Source organism: Saccostrea echinata, unplaced genomic scaffold, assembly GCF_033153115.1.
Source record: "Saccostrea echinata isolate AGI-Se365-2 ecotype Australia unplaced genomic scaffold, CSIRO_AGI_Sech_v1 ptg000003l, whole genome shotgun sequence".
NCBI lineage: Eukaryota > Metazoa > Mollusca > Bivalvia > Ostreida > Ostreidae > Saccostrea > Saccostrea echinata.
In genome coordinates, this window is record NW_026889752.1 from 13809869 (window position 1) to 13825799 (window position 15931).

At 34.6% G+C, this 15931-nt stretch overlaps 1 protein-coding gene across 2 annotated transcripts in view; it reads right to left on the reverse strand.

Moving 5' to 3' along the window:
* The window catches only part of LOC133178602 (cation-independent mannose-6-phosphate receptor-like), a 79271-nt gene that overhangs the window by 50762 nt on the left and 12578 nt on the right, over positions 1-15931 (reverse strand). For both annotated transcript variants that reach the window (XM_061313334.1, XM_061313333.1), the window contains exons 6-13: positions 14096-14297; positions 12607-12713; positions 12362-12526; positions 12071-12205; positions 11803-11955; positions 2753-2890; positions 2280-2460; positions 664-954 (exon numbers count right to left, since the gene is read on the reverse strand). In XM_061313334.1, coding sequence (XP_061169318.1) covers positions 664-954; positions 2280-2460; positions 2753-2890; positions 11803-11955; positions 12071-12205; positions 12362-12526; positions 12607-12713; positions 14096-14297 — 1372 coding nt within the window. The remainder of the gene's footprint in view (positions 1-663; positions 955-2279; positions 2461-2752; positions 2891-11802; positions 11956-12070; positions 12206-12361; positions 12527-12606; positions 12714-14095; positions 14298-15931) is intronic.

Consider the following 15931-nt stretch of genomic DNA (forward strand, 5'->3'; position numbering starts at 1 on the left):
TTGAACAAACTTGAATCCCCTTTACCCAAGGATGCTTTGTGGCAAGTTTGGTTAAAATTGGCCCAGTGGTTCTGGAGAAGAAGTCGAAAATTTGAAAAGTTTACAGACAGATGGACAGACAGACGGACAGCTGGACAGACGGACGACGGACAAAATGTGATCAGAAAGGCTCACTTGAGCCTTCGGCTCAGGTGAGCTAAAAATGGAGACATGGTATGGTGTCATTTCATTCTTAACTGTATCCAAACTTATATGTAGCCAATCTCTTACTAATTCAAATTAAATTGAAAGAGGGTGTGGCCCTTCATTTGAACAAACTTGAATCCCCTTTACCCAAGGATGCTTTGTGGCAAGTTTGGTTGAAATTGGCCCAGTGGTTCTGGAGAAGAAGTCGAAAATTTGAAAAGTTTACAGACAGATGGACAGACAGATGGACAGCTAGACAGACGGACGACGGACAAAATGTGATCAGAAAAGCTCACCTGAGCCGAAGTAAAAATGGAGACATGGTATGGTGTCATTTCATTCTTAACTGTATCCAAACTTATATGTAGCCAATCTCTCACTAATTCAAATTAAATGGTACAAAAGAAAACAACAAAAAAAGAATCACATGAAAAAAACATGAAAAGTTCCTGTGTTGGTCAAATTTCTAATGCTTACCTAGATAAGTCATATTGCTTCCCTCCCCCTGTGGCTGTACATTCAATGGGGCTACTGGGACAGGCAAACTCTGTGTTCCAGGAAAATGTATATGTCCAAGCAGTGGTTAATCCCTCATCCACATACTTGGGACCCCCCGGGCCAGCCTGTCGGTCACAGATCAAGGTTATCTCAGTTCGGCGGGGAACTTTTGGCTTGCTGTTATACAAAGCTCCATTCTCATACTTTATTTTGATGAGTCCATCATAGTATGTAAGGTTGCTATTTGCCTGTCCAGTTACAAAGGTATCACTAAAAAGACATAGAACAAGGTCACCAGTTTACATCCCTTACTGAGGAACTATACTCATTCTGTAATAAAAAAAAAACAAGAGGTCATTCAGATCTTTATGTGATTGACCTAACAGACTTGCTTTTACTTTCCAACTCCTGTAAGGTGCAATTGGTATACATTCTTTACTTTAACACCTGACTTTCAAGTCTTGCTTGTCCTTGCCTTAGTAGAACTTATATATACTCTCTGTTCCAGCAGTCCTAAATTAACAAATATACTGTATGTGTACTTAAATTGATGTATTCAAAATTTAGCACAATCACCAGGTATGGAGGGGTAGGCATCATCATGATTAGTGCTACTAATGTACTGCTAAAATAAATTTAGAATTCAAAAGATGGAAATTCAGTTCACAAACATTTCAAACAATCAGGTATAATTATAATTATCACTGTTAAGCTCCACCACCTGGCCCAATTTAGCAATAAGGTAGGTTGAAGTGGATCATCAATTTAACAACCATTGCTAAGGCCAATCAAGCCACTAAAAAATTCAGTATCACCAATCAAGGTGTCATTCAATCAAGTAAGTTGTCAAAGGATCACAGGTGTTACATACAGTGGATCATGGATAAACCTAGCAATCATCTACAATAGGGAAATTCATGAGATCATCAAGCCACATTGTGTATACAAGCAGTAATTATAAATTTCTGCAGTGAATCCAAGTTTCAATTTCTTTTATTCTTTATTTTTATTTTTAAAAGATTCTAATACTGCATTTTAAATAATTACAGAACTGTATATTACAGATAATTTATTCATCAAATTATACCATGTACTATGTACATTATGCTAGCTTTGCAAAACTATTACATTGTACAGGTCAATGAAAGGGAAAATGAAATACAAATTGAATTAAAAACAAATTAAATGTTGCAAAGAATCATACACATATGGTGAATAATGGCCATGATTGAAATGGACTTGATTTTGAACGTCTGGGATAGGTAGACACAAGAGTATGAATGAGGAAGGTAATCATGAATTAGCACTCCATGCTTGACTTGGCAGACTTAATAAGACTTATTAAGCTGTGTGTCTCCATGCTTGAGTTGAAACACTTACTTAACTGTTTCTCCATGCTTGACTTGGTAAACTTACTAGGCTGTGTCTCCATGCTTGAGTTGACAACTTACTTGGTTATTTCTCCATGCTTGAGTTGGTAGACTTATTAAGTTGTGTCTCCATGCTTGAGTTGGCACACTTACTTGGCTGTCCCTCCAAGCTTGACTTGGTAGACTTACTAAGCTTTGTCACCATGCTTGAGTTGACACACTTACTTGGCTGTCCCTCCATGCTTGATTTGGCAGACTCCTGGGTTAGAGATATGATCAGATTTACTGTCACACAGAGTATTCGTTACTGGGCCACAGATATTTAGTATGTAATCGTAGTCCTTGGCTGTCTCATTGTAATAGTGTCCCTCTGATCTCTTCAGCTTGTTTAAATCAAAACTAATGCCTGCAAAATTATATGTCACATCAGCTTGCAACAAATCTTCAGTTGATAAATATAATTCATATCAATTCATGCATACTGCATCACATTTATCATTAAACCAATAGATGACTTTGTTTTAAATTATTATTGCTATTACTTTTAATGCTTGTGTTGGGTTTTATGCACTGTAACTATTGAAAGTACTGAATAATTTGTATACTTTAATGATGTTTTACATAAAATAATTCCATAAGTGTTCACCCTGTAACAGTGTAAGCTAACATTACATTTACACCTATGTCTAGTCACCTACCCAAGTCCTCATTATACACCATACAGCCGGAGCCTGTCTCCCTTGACAACACACAAGCGGCTGCTGTCTGCCACTCAAACTCATAAATACACTCATCCAGGGACTGTCTCAAAAGAACAGGCCCACTGTCCAGGTCTCCTTTACACAAAGAAAAAAAAATTATTGTAGACCTGCCTATCAAACTCATAAATACACTCATCCAGGGACTGTCTCAAAAGAACAGGCCCACTGTCCAGGTCTCCTTTACACAAAGAAAAAAAAATTATTGTAGACCTGCCTATCAAACTCATAAATACACTCATCCAGGGACTGTCTCAAAAGAACAGGACCACTATCCAGGTCTCTTTACACAAAGAAAAAAAAATTACAGGGATTTATCAGCCTATTTTGGGAAACGCCATTTTTGGGGAATTGGGAAAAAATTATCGGCTATTTGATGAAATTGGGAAAAGAACAAGGTATATTTTCAGTACAGATCTTGCCCTGTGTTTTTCTTAAAAATGAAAATGATGTAAAAAATTAAAACTCATGCTTTCTGGATCATTGAAACTCCCTGCAGAAAGATCATACAAATCTTTTTTTCTCATGACCTTCTAAATGCCAATTGTGACGTCGTAAACTTGTGCAATTTCCCATATTTTCTCTAAAAGTGGCAGAAGACACCAATTTTCAATGGAATTTTCTTTCCGATAATATCGTCCACAGCCATTGCCCACAAAAATTTTGAGATATGTGATTTTTCAAAGAATTTTACACAACATATCCAAAAATTAAAGTGGGCGACGGCTGTGGACACCATTTACTTAAGGAAAATAACCCTTGAAATGAGCCATTTTGAGGCTTATCTGTTTCAAATAGAGAAATCCATCAAATTAATGACGTCATATTTCCAGAATGGTACTCCTTCATGCCATATTCTTTCTTGATTCATCAGTCATATACTCAACTAATATTTAAGCCAGTTTCAAAACTTTTTGAAAACATTAAATTTTCAGGGCACAATAAAGCTAAAACCATACCTTCTTCTTTCAAAATGACGCTTAAATCATGTATTCAGGTGTAATTCATTTAACATTTCAGCATGAACTCTAATTTGGGCAACCAAACAGAAAATTAAATATGATCCAACTTCATCACACAAGATTAATTATGAATAAATTAGACTAATAAAAGTAAAACTGACTTCAAAGAGTATGAAGTATTTACCTATACAACTTAGGGTAGTACATGTGTGTATGAGATTCCAATTTAGATTATTATAGAATCTGTTTCTGGAGATTATAAACCTCCTGCAAAAAATTATGCCAAGTGCACATTTTCTCAAAGTCCTCTTTTAATATGTATTAAAACATTGAAAATATATTTTTTCTATCTGAAATAATGCCTACAGTCCTTACCATTCACTCGTAGATCAATTGAGTAGGTGGAAATAACTTAATAAATCTATACAATTACACAATATCACCATTTTCAGAAAAACAGAGGAAATTCGGATTAAAAGTTGACGATGTTTTAACAGTTTTTAAACATGTGTTATGACTGTAGCTTTGCTAAATGAGTTAAACAGATGTAAATTAAAGACAAGCTGATAATTTTCCTCTGTGTTTTCCCAAGATAATTAAATATAGAGGCATTGTTCACTAATTGGGAAAAAGTACTGCCAAATTGGGAAAATCTGAACTCATTTTCAATTGGGAATGGGGCCGAATTTCGGCCCCTGAGAAAGTACTAATAAATCACTGTAAATTACTGTAGAACTGCACTCAATCTCGTAAATACACTCATCCAGGGACTAGCTGTCTCAAAAGAACAGGACCACTGTCCAGGTCTCCTTTACACAAAGAAAAAAAACCCACTGTAGACATTTAAACTAAATTAAAGGGATCATGACTTCTTCTAATCATGCCAACAGTTTGCCTGCTAGGTGGCTAGGAGTAAAGATGAAGATTTTTGAAGATTGCAGTAAATTTGACAATTTTGGACCCATGCCTCAGGCCCAAGAGTACAGTCCCTGAAACGTTCTACTTTCCCACTTGAACGGTGAGCGAAAGCTGAACGAACGCAGAGCGAATGGTAAGTGAACGATGTGTGAATGCTGAACGCAACTTGGTGAACGATAAGTGAATGCTGAATGGTGAACGAACGCAGAACGCGAGCGCAAAGTGAACAGTGAACGCAAGATGAACAATTTATTCGTAATGCCTCTGATCTTTTCCATGCATTGTATCTATTCTATTGTATTCTAATGTCAGTTGGAAAATAAATAAATAAATATTCAAAAATTGTCCTAAGAAAGATGAAACATGCACATTTAGTAAAAGTATTAATTAAGTTTCTTACAATATTTTCTGCACATATGTATAATTTTTAAATTCAGCTGTTTAATCACTCGATTTTTATCACTGTAAAACATTGTCATTGTTACCGAACACTGTAGTTTAAAAGATAAAATTATTCTAGTTGTAAAATAAATATGTAAAATGTTTATTCTTATTTGATATATAAAACCATTACAAATAATGATTTTCGGAGAGTACATCACTGGCTTATAGAATGAATTACAACAGTTGTAACAACCATACATGTATTTCCATGTCAAGGCAATTCCGTGTAAAATAATAAGAAATAAATTAAAAAAGTATTTTGCAACTGTACAGTCTGTGGACGTATTGCACGTATACACTCGTATTTAAAAATTCAATGCAATAATATATTAATGTGTCTTTTAATTTTTTTAAATTAATGATGATTTATTCAGCAGACTTCTACATGTACATGTATCGATCTGTAGACAATTCCCCGTGATTATACTCGGACAAGGTGATACAAAGAAACATTCATATTATTTGTTATAGATTAAAATTTCAGAACTTGATAGTTAAGTAATACGTGTCATAGTTTTGATTAAAGAGACAAATGAGAGAGAGAGAGATTCCGTTTTAGCCCCCTTTCCACAAATGCATGTACATGTACCTATATAAATTCTTAATTTTTATCTAAATATATCAGGCAGTGAAAGTAACCTTTTTTATTTATCAACAAATTCACTTTGTTTGACAGTCATAATCGGTTTTTAATTCCTGCTTCAAGTTTACACAAAGTCCACGTGTTTGTCCTGTCAATCAAAATCATTCGAACACTGTGCAGGTGTGAAAGTCTCGTCACACCAAAGGCGAAGTGCTACACTGTAGTATCTCTAAGAAGTTTTAACATGTTTTATCATTTATAGATCTGATTCCAATTTTTCAACAACAAAAAAATAAATAAATAAATAAAAAAAATACATTGGGCATAAACACTTCAAATGAATTTGAAGCATACTCCCTGCCCAATTTAAAAATACCACCGTCGGCGCGTGTATATTTTGAACTACTATTGTTTAATGACATTTTTAGATGCATGTTTGCTTTGAGACTGAAATTTTTGTGCTACAAAACATGTTAACTTCTTTTTAAATATTAATTAAAATACTGGAAATGCTGACTAAGTAACCGATCTATGAGGAAAAAGGGGGGGGGGGGGTCTTAATCATATTGAATGGCAAACATATCAAGTTATTGTGAAGAAAGGAATTTTTTCTCTCTAACAATACACTTATATATGAACTGTAGTATAGTACATTTAAATAAATATTTTTTTAACCACACTATCAATTTAATTCGCTCCAAAGATATTTAATTAACTGGATATCCGCAGTACTATTTATCATTTTCAGAACTAGTTCTAATAATGTATTTCTATAATGATTTTAAAAAAACGTGTTAGTAATAAATACTTTCGTAATTTTGCTGCAGTTGGTAAATTAATTGCCATGGATTATTACCTCTCCATTAACAACTTGTCGTCTTTAACATAACAACAAAATGTTGCAGTGCTTGAAGTACCTGTATATTGCCCATATTTAAATTTAATTTTTCAGCATCGTTCTACATTGGGAATTGGGAAATAATGGAAAAATCCGTCGACAATTCAGTGTGTAAATAATGGCCTAACAATTAGAATGAAAAACTTCAGTCAGCATTTGACTAAATGATAAATTGTATTTGCTGACAAGGTCATTGTATCAACCATAGAACTCACGAAATGATGACTTTAAACCAGACAGCTGATATTCTTGTTTCATCAACTTGTTTGTCAATAATTTACCTCATTTTAGAAATTGTACATACGTAGAGCATGCTCTTGCATATCGAATCAACTGAGAGATATATACCCCTTATGCAGGTGATGAAGATATAATGCTGCATAAGTAAGGGAAGTTGACGATTGAATAGTTAAAGTCATCATTATCATAAAGCTTGGTTGTTAGATTACCATTAACGTCTTTTTCATGTAAAATATCCAAATATGAAACAGATGTGTCAGACTCTGTGGTATCTTTTATCTCAAGCTCACCAGGATATATCGTATCGATATAAGAATGGAAATAGCCATTGTTAATTGACAATACGTCGTCATATATCTAAATGTCGAGTTGAAGGCCACAGCAAGTGTTTTCTTCTTTTCACGTACAAGATTTTGGACAAATTCTGCTTCATATAAATACAAAAAAGGTCTGCTAATAACGGGGTGCAATTGGTACCCATGGGAATTCCAATAGATTGTTGGAAGACCTGGTCTCCAAAAAAACACATTGTCAATCAGAAACTCAAGCATCTTTTTAATGTCAACTTCAGAGTACTTGTGTGTACAATCAGAATGTTTTTTAACAAAATAATTTTGCAAATGACCAATGACAAGGTAAGTATATTTACGAGTTCCATTTTTATTGAAAAAGCAGCTGTCAATGATATCAAAAAGCCTGGACTTTAATTTATCGTGGGGAATGGTTGTGTATAAAGTTGAAAAGTCCTAAGTTTTTAAGCTGTTGATTTTGGTAAAATCTTGTGATTTCAAATTTTCCAGAAGTTCTTTTTAACGACATTTATTTTCCAGAGTAATTTAACAAACAAGAGGCCCAAGGGCCTTAACGGTCACCTGAGTATAACACAACAATTTAGATGATCCATAGAGTATAAAATAAAAGGAAAGGTGAAGCTTTGTTGCCCAAAAGCAAGAAAAATAGGGTGATCAGGATCAACAAAATAATTATTCTAGTATTTATTAACAGTTCATAAATTAGGTTCTAATCTGTTCCCCATTTATCACTCTCACCATACAGTACATTAACAAACTATCAGTGCTTCTGTACTATTTTAATTCCTTGTTGAAATGTCTTACATTGGTCTCTCTTGGTCTTTGATGAACATTTAATAAGACAAGTTATTTTTGTCTCATTTTTATTCATCTATTACTTACAAGTCTACATGTTCATTAGAACTATGAAAGTACTTTTTGTATTATACAATAAAAATTCTTGTATAATTCTCTTATTCTATTAACCTTTCAAGTACATTATTTACAGTGATTAATTATCACAAGTAAATGGCAAAGGGGAATAACTCCTCTCAGTAGAATACAAATTAATAGAGCCCTGGCCAGGACCTGAACACTTGACCAAATGATCCAGATGTTCAAAAATCTGGTAAAAATACCCTTCCTTATTAAAACTTTTACTCTTTTTGCCTCTGATATGCCCAGGTGCAGAGAAGATTTGTAAAGAAAAAATGCATTTTTACTACAGATTCACTACATTATCAATAGAGCCCCCCCCCCCCCCCAAGAAACACCAGAGCCACTCACACTGGGACCAGAGGTTTGCTCATCATAAGTAATCACTTTGCTTATATGCTTAACACTAAGGAGCTGTCAGGATTATTTGATAGAATTAAGGCATTTTCACTATATTATCAAGAGCCCCACCCTTACACCAACACATCTGACCCAGGGGTCATGCAATTCTTAACTCTGGAAGAAGCACTTTTGCTCATCATAACTATATACTTAGCTTCTTTGCTTTTTAACCAGAAGCAGAAAAGAATATTTTCAAAGAAATTTTGCTTTATCACTATATAATCAATAGAGCCACCCCCCCCCCTTTTTTTCACCAGAACCCTTGACCCTGGGGCCATGAAATTCACAATTTTGGAAGAGGCATCCTTGCGTATCATAACAATGTACTTAGTTTGTTTAAATAATATCCAGGAGTAGAGAAGAAGATTTTCAAAGAAATAATGCACTTTCACTATATAACCCCGCCGTAGCACCAGAACCCCTGACCCTGGGGCCATGAATTTCACAATTTTTGTAGAGTCACTCTTGCTTATCATAACTATGTATTTAATTTGTTTCAATAATACCCAGGAGTAGAGAAGAAGATTTTCAAAGAAATAATGCACTTTACTATATGATCTAATGATTCCACCTTAGCACCAGAATCCCTGACCCTGGAGCCATGAATTTCACAATTTTGGTAGAGTCACTCTTGCTTATCATAACTATGTATTTAATTTGTTAAAGTAAAGAAGAAAATTTATAAAGATTGCATTAATTTTGGTGGTTTTAGCCCCACCCCTCAGGCCCCAGGGGGGCAGGGACCACGAAATTCACAAATTTTGTTCCCCTTCAAACATAGATGCCATGTGCTAAAATTGGCTGAAATTGGTTCAGTGGTTTCAGAGAAGACGCTGAAAATGTTCAAATGTTAACACACGATGCAGGACGGACAACGATGGAAGAAAACAGATAGCAATAGGTCACCTGAGTGACTCAGGTGACCTAATAACCTAACAGCCAAGTTAGAATAATAATAAAACATATTGTAGATAATTTATTCCCATGAAAGAATGATCGTCTAAACAGGATATGTTAAATTAAAATGTTTAATAAATATATTAAATTTCAAATCCTGTAAATCCTTACTTACAAAAAAGATAAGTTCCTTCACTTCGGAGTTCCGGATGACAGTGAGGACTGAACGATAGATGAACGCTGAACGCAAAGTGAACGAACGGAGAGCGAACAGTGAACGCTTTGTGAACGGTGAACGCTAGCGCACAGTGAACGCAGAACGCAAAACTGTGAATGGAGAGCGAACAGTGAACGCACGGTGAACGAACGGTGAGCCAACGGAAAAATGGGAAAGTAGAACATTTCAGGGACTGTAGCAGGACCATGAAATTTAGAATTTTTGATCTCCTTGACCCATCAGTGATATATACCAAAATTGGCTGAAATTGGTTCAGCTATTCCTGAGAAAAAGATGAAACTATTCAAAAGTTTTTCACAATTCTTGGAACACAAAATAAAAGAAAACAGATAGCTATGGTCATAAAAGTAATGCTTAGTCTATGAACTTTTCACTTACATTGTAAATGTTTATAGAGTGATATTCTCATAATTTCAGTAACAAAAGAAAACTGAAATTAGTGCTGAAGTTTTGTAACCCCTTTAGTTCAAAACATTTGCTAAGAAGAAAGTATTGAAAATTTCTCAATGTTACTAACCTGCATGGCCAGAATATCATTAGATTTTATATCTTATTTAGTAGTGTTGTCAAATCGGACGATTTTTAGAAACTGGTTACTCGCTTACTTTTCTGATTGAGTACCCAGTTACTCGGGTGCTTTTTCTTTAGACGTCTAACATCCTTCGGGCTTTATGGAATTTGATCTCGTGACCAACCCGTATTTATATCCCGACAGATGTTTAAAAATGATACCTTATTTCTTAAATAAATGCAAAAACTCATAAGCTTCTAGTAAATAAATGTGTTCTCGAATATCCCGTAAAAGTTAGATGTTTTTGCTACCTTATTATATCAATGGTTTCAGAGTCATGTTTCTGTGTATATTACATTTCACATATTTTACACCTCATGAATTTAAAATATTTCAGAATCTGTGCCTTTGAGATGATTTGGCGGCATCTTGTTTAATCATGCACCACGTACTAGCACAGTTTAATAAGTAAGGTTATTATTATTAAGTCAGATCTTCTAAACTGTTATACCTCTTGGCAATCAAAGCAATCAATAAGATAAACTGTGAAAACTAAGTGTAATCAAAACAAATTGGAAATGCTACATCAACTCTAACGTTAAATAAGGGTAAATAAAACAGGGCAGAAATGAAAGTATTGATTTTCAATAAAATAACATTTCTTTTCTAGTTTTGTCTTCATATCCAAGTAACCGAGTAGTAGTTTTATTAACCGATATTCGCATTGTTCGACGATTAATCGGTTACCATTAACAACACTATTATTTAGTTTAATATTGAAGTGTTCATTTAAAATCATCAAATCATTAATATGGCCCAAGTGAAGAGCTCTCATTCAACATTTGTTGTAAGTGTGTTTTCAAAGTGAGATATCTAAAGTTGTTTATATTAGGAAAATAAAAATCCTGATGATAGTTAAATTTCTGTGTTACAGTACCTGGTTTACAGATAAAAGTAATGACAGATGATATTCTCTGTGTGTTACAGTACCTGGTTTACAGATAAAAGTAATGATGGATGATATTCTTTGTATGTTACAGAACCAGGTTTACAGAAAAAGTAATGACGGAAGTTTTTCTCTGTGTGTTACATACTTGGTTTACAGATAAAGTAATGGTGGATTACATTCTTTGTGTGTTACAGTACCTGGTTTACAGGTAAAAGTAATGGTGGATGATATTCTCTGTTACAGTACCTGGCTTACAGGTAAAAGTAATGATGGATGATTTTCTCCGTGTGTTACAGTACCTGGTTTACAGGTAAAAGTAATGGTGGATGATATTCTCTGTGTTACAGTACCTGGTTTACAGATAAAAGTAATGGTGGATGATATTCTCTGTGTGTTACAGTACCTGGTTTACAGGTTAAAGTAATGGTGGATGATATTCTCTGTTACAGTACCTGGCTTACAGGTAAAAGTAATGACAGATGATATTTTCTGTGTGTTACAGTACCTGGCTTATAGGTAAAAGTAATGATGGAGGATTTTCTCTGTGTGTTAAAGTACCTGGTTTACAAAAAAAGTAATGATTGATGATATTCTCTGTGCGTTACAGTACCTGGTTTACACATAAAAGTAATGATGGATGATTTTCTCTGTGTGTTATACATGTAGTACCTGGTTTACAGATAAATGTAATGATGGATGATTTTCTCTGTGTGATACAGTACCTGGTTTACAGATAAAAGTAATAATGGATGATTTTCTCTGTGTATTGTCCTTACAAACATCCCCCTCTGTGTATTTGATCTGTATAGTGTTTGATCTGGGGTCAAAGGTCGGATTTTGGAGGTACCGACCCAAACTGTTTACTCCGTTATTATCTACAATAGAATGGATCATTACACAATGACAAATACATTCAATTCGTCTGATTTCATTTTTTTGGGAACTTGACATTTTTTATGAATCTTAAGGGTATATGATAAAACACTCTACCTATTAAACAGACAGATGAGTCAGATTTACAGCGAGTAGCCTGATCAACATGGAGGATATCACTGCAGACATTGATATAGTAAAGACTAAGATGATTGTCTTTTTCACCACCCTCCAAAACATTCCAGTTTTTACCTATTAATTATGAAAAGAAATTCACATGTATACTTCTTACCATTATGATTAAATTCCTTATACAATCCTAATGATTAAAAAAAAAGAGAATTGTGTTATCATCTGATCAGAGATGAAAAGTCAATGATCAGCCATTCTACGTGTTGTCATAGTCACCTGAATGTTTGACCAGGGGTGACAAATCATATCTCCTGCCATTATGATTAACCCTGCATTTTTCAATTACAGGGTGATCCAGACAGGCATATTTTGTGTCCCAGTCAAAGAGATATGTACAATCCTCTTCTCTGTTAAAGACAGGCCAACCCTTGCCATCATTCGCTGTAATACAAACAAATATTTACATAAAGAATACATGTTTTACTGTTATTTCATTGACCTCATTGTGAGCCTGGGATTACCTGCTGAGTGATTACAGTGGAAGGTGATGATAGTCTCTCTCTGGAATTTGTTATGGTTACACTTCTCTCCTCCTTTGTATGTCAGAGTCAGCAGCCCATCCACATACCTAAAACAGATCAACAACCACATACCTAAAACAGATCAACAACCACATACCTAAAACAGATCAACAACCACATACCTAAAACAGATCAACAATCACATACCTAAAACAGATCAACAACCACATACCTAAAACAGATCAACAACCACATACCTAAGACAGATCAACAATCACATACCTAAAACAGATCAACAACCACATACCTAAAACAGATCAACAACCACATACCTACAACAGATCAACAACCACATACCTAAAACAGATCAACAACCACATATCTAAAACAGATCAATAATCACATACCTAAAACAGATCAACAACCACATAACTAAGACAGATCAACAACCACATACCTAAGACAGATCAAAAACCACATACCTAAAACAGATCAACAACCACATACCTAAAACAGATCAACAACCACATACCTAAAACAGATCAACAACCACATACCTAAAACAGATCAACAATCACATACCTAAAACAGATCAACAATCACAATTCTCCTTATGTCAAACTTCATTATCATGTCACATGTATTACCTGCATTTTGGATACCTGATGATCTTTGTTTTATAAGATTTATGTATATAATGATGTCATATGCATGGTTTGACACACACTTGTCTTATGGGGACTTATTGGTCTACATGTATAATAATTTTATATCTCCATAATGAAGAGAGTGCTACTCAAGGACTTGGTCTCTATCTCTGTGATGATAGGAGTCTTGCTTGAGGACCTAGTGGTCTCTATCTCCATAAAAAAGTGATACTTACTTGAGGAACTAGTGGTCTCTGTCTCCATAATCTAGTGAGTGTTACTTGAGGACCTAGTGATATCCATAGTAAAATGAGTCTTACTAGAGGAACTAGTGGTCTACATGTATATCTTCATAAGGTAAGTAAGTGAGTCTTACTTGAAGAACTAGTGGTCTCTATCTCCAAAATGTTGTGAGACTTATTTGAGGACCTAATAGTCTCTTCTATCCCTAATGTAGGGAGTCTTAATTTAGGACCAAGTGGTTTCAATCTTGCATAATGAAGTGAGTTTTACATGAAGCCTTCTAAAGTACTCTTAGTGTTCCATATCACAATAATAAAGTGTGTTTTAGATGAAGCAAGTCTTACTTTAGAACATAGTGGTCTCTATCTCCATAATGTAGTGAGTCTTACTTGAGCACCTTGTGATCTCTATCTCCATAAAGAATCAAATCCTAATTGAGGACCTAATGTTCTCTATCTCAATAATATAGCAAGTCTTACTTTAGGACCTATTGGTTTCTATCTCCAAAAAGAAGTGTTTTACATGGGGATCTATTGTCTATATAGCTGGTGTGTTTTAGATGAAGCAAACCTAGTAGTCCATGATGAAGTGTGTCTTACTTCAGGATCTGGTGATCAGTATTCCCCAGGACATGTCCCCAGCCAGAATTTCCAACCATGGTCTGGCATACTGCCACTCCTCTAACATGATCTTCATCTGGACACTGAATCCCAAGCTCTCCACATACATTAATAAAGTATTTTAAGGTGTGGGGACTTGAAGCAGAGGCATTTACATAAACTTCATATGGTTTATCAACTCCTGAAAAAAAAAGGAAGCTCATGAGCTGCAATTCTTAACAGAATAACACTTCCAAGACATATTTCACACTCATTATTTATATATATTGAAAAAAGCAAAAACATTGCAACTACATTTATTTGCAATTCATCAGTTTGAAATCCATCCTTGACAATTTTCTCAATTTAGGAAATAAAAGTCAACATTTTGCAAATTCTATGGTCAAAACAATGATCTTGTTTGCAAAATACAGTCTATCAAATGTTGGTCGACATCTTTCACACAAAGGTTAGGCCATTATTTTCACAATGAATTGTCTGGGTTTTTTTTTAACCTGATCATTACAAGGAGCACACAGCAGGTGTGACCAGTTGACAGGGGATGCTTACTCCTCCATGGCATCTGATCCAACCTCTGTTTTCAGAAGTCAGTGTTGGCTCTGCTCATAATTTCAAATTAATTTTGTATTATTTAAATGGACTTTTGAGAATGATCACTGTTTGTTATCTTCACTTTTCATTCTACTTAATGTATACATTTGCTTATGAGTTGGATTTTTGTGCATTAAATTTTGGTCAAACACTTGAAGTCCAAATTTGTTCTTGACATCCAATGATTACCAGGTATTGTTGACAAAAATCAGGACACATTCTGAAGATTTTTATATGTAGAAAAGGAGCATTTAAGGTTACATATACCAAATACAAGTACTTCCTTAGTTATTTTAATGATTTAACTTTTGTTTAAAATAGTGATTTTGCATTAGTTGCTGACCATCAAAAAATTGTCTGTGGAGTGCTTCCAATGACAACAATTGATAGCTAAAAGCCGAGATTGATAGTCCTCCAATTATTGACAAAATCCGTTTTGTGCTTTTTTTAATATCTAGAATGCATGATAACTCTAAATTTCCAATGTAAAAATGGCATTGAGACAGGTATCCAGTAGTTTGGAAGTATTTAACCATTTAAATCTAATCTTTTGTATTCAACTGCAAGTCTGTAAGTGCTTCAACGTAAGTTGTTTCATTTATTTAGAAATTAAAGCTGAAAAACCTGTTGATTTCATTTAATACTAAAACACTAATATAATAATAAACACCAACGTTAGATTTATTAAATACATGTATAGGTCCTAATCCTGGTGGTCTGAGATTAACCTTCTTATTGCTGACTCTAACCTCAAATGATACGTGAACTGAATAATACTGCTCATCTCTGACTAGGGTGAATTAAAAATCAAAGTACTGTGAGTACTGATAGACGGTGGCATGAATGATTTTGTTTGATTGTTTGTTTGTTTTAATTAAAACGTCCCTCTCGGGAATTTTCACTCATAATGAAACGCCACCATTGCCATTGGTGGGCTGCAAATTTTATATCTATACTCAGCACTTAGGGCCATTGTGCAGTGAGGGATCTTTTTTTCTGGCCAGCACTTACTGCGACACGGGACCTCAATTTAACGGTCTCATCCAAAGGAACGGTCTCCACATCCCGCAGTGGGATTCGAGCCCGCGACCTAAGGATCGACTCCTTACTCCTTGACTCTAGAGCAAACGCTCTAATTACTGGCCACTGGCATGAATGAATTAAATGAAATAAAATGATATGAGAATCTGTAAAATGATATGGAAATTATGAAAGTTTGTTGCA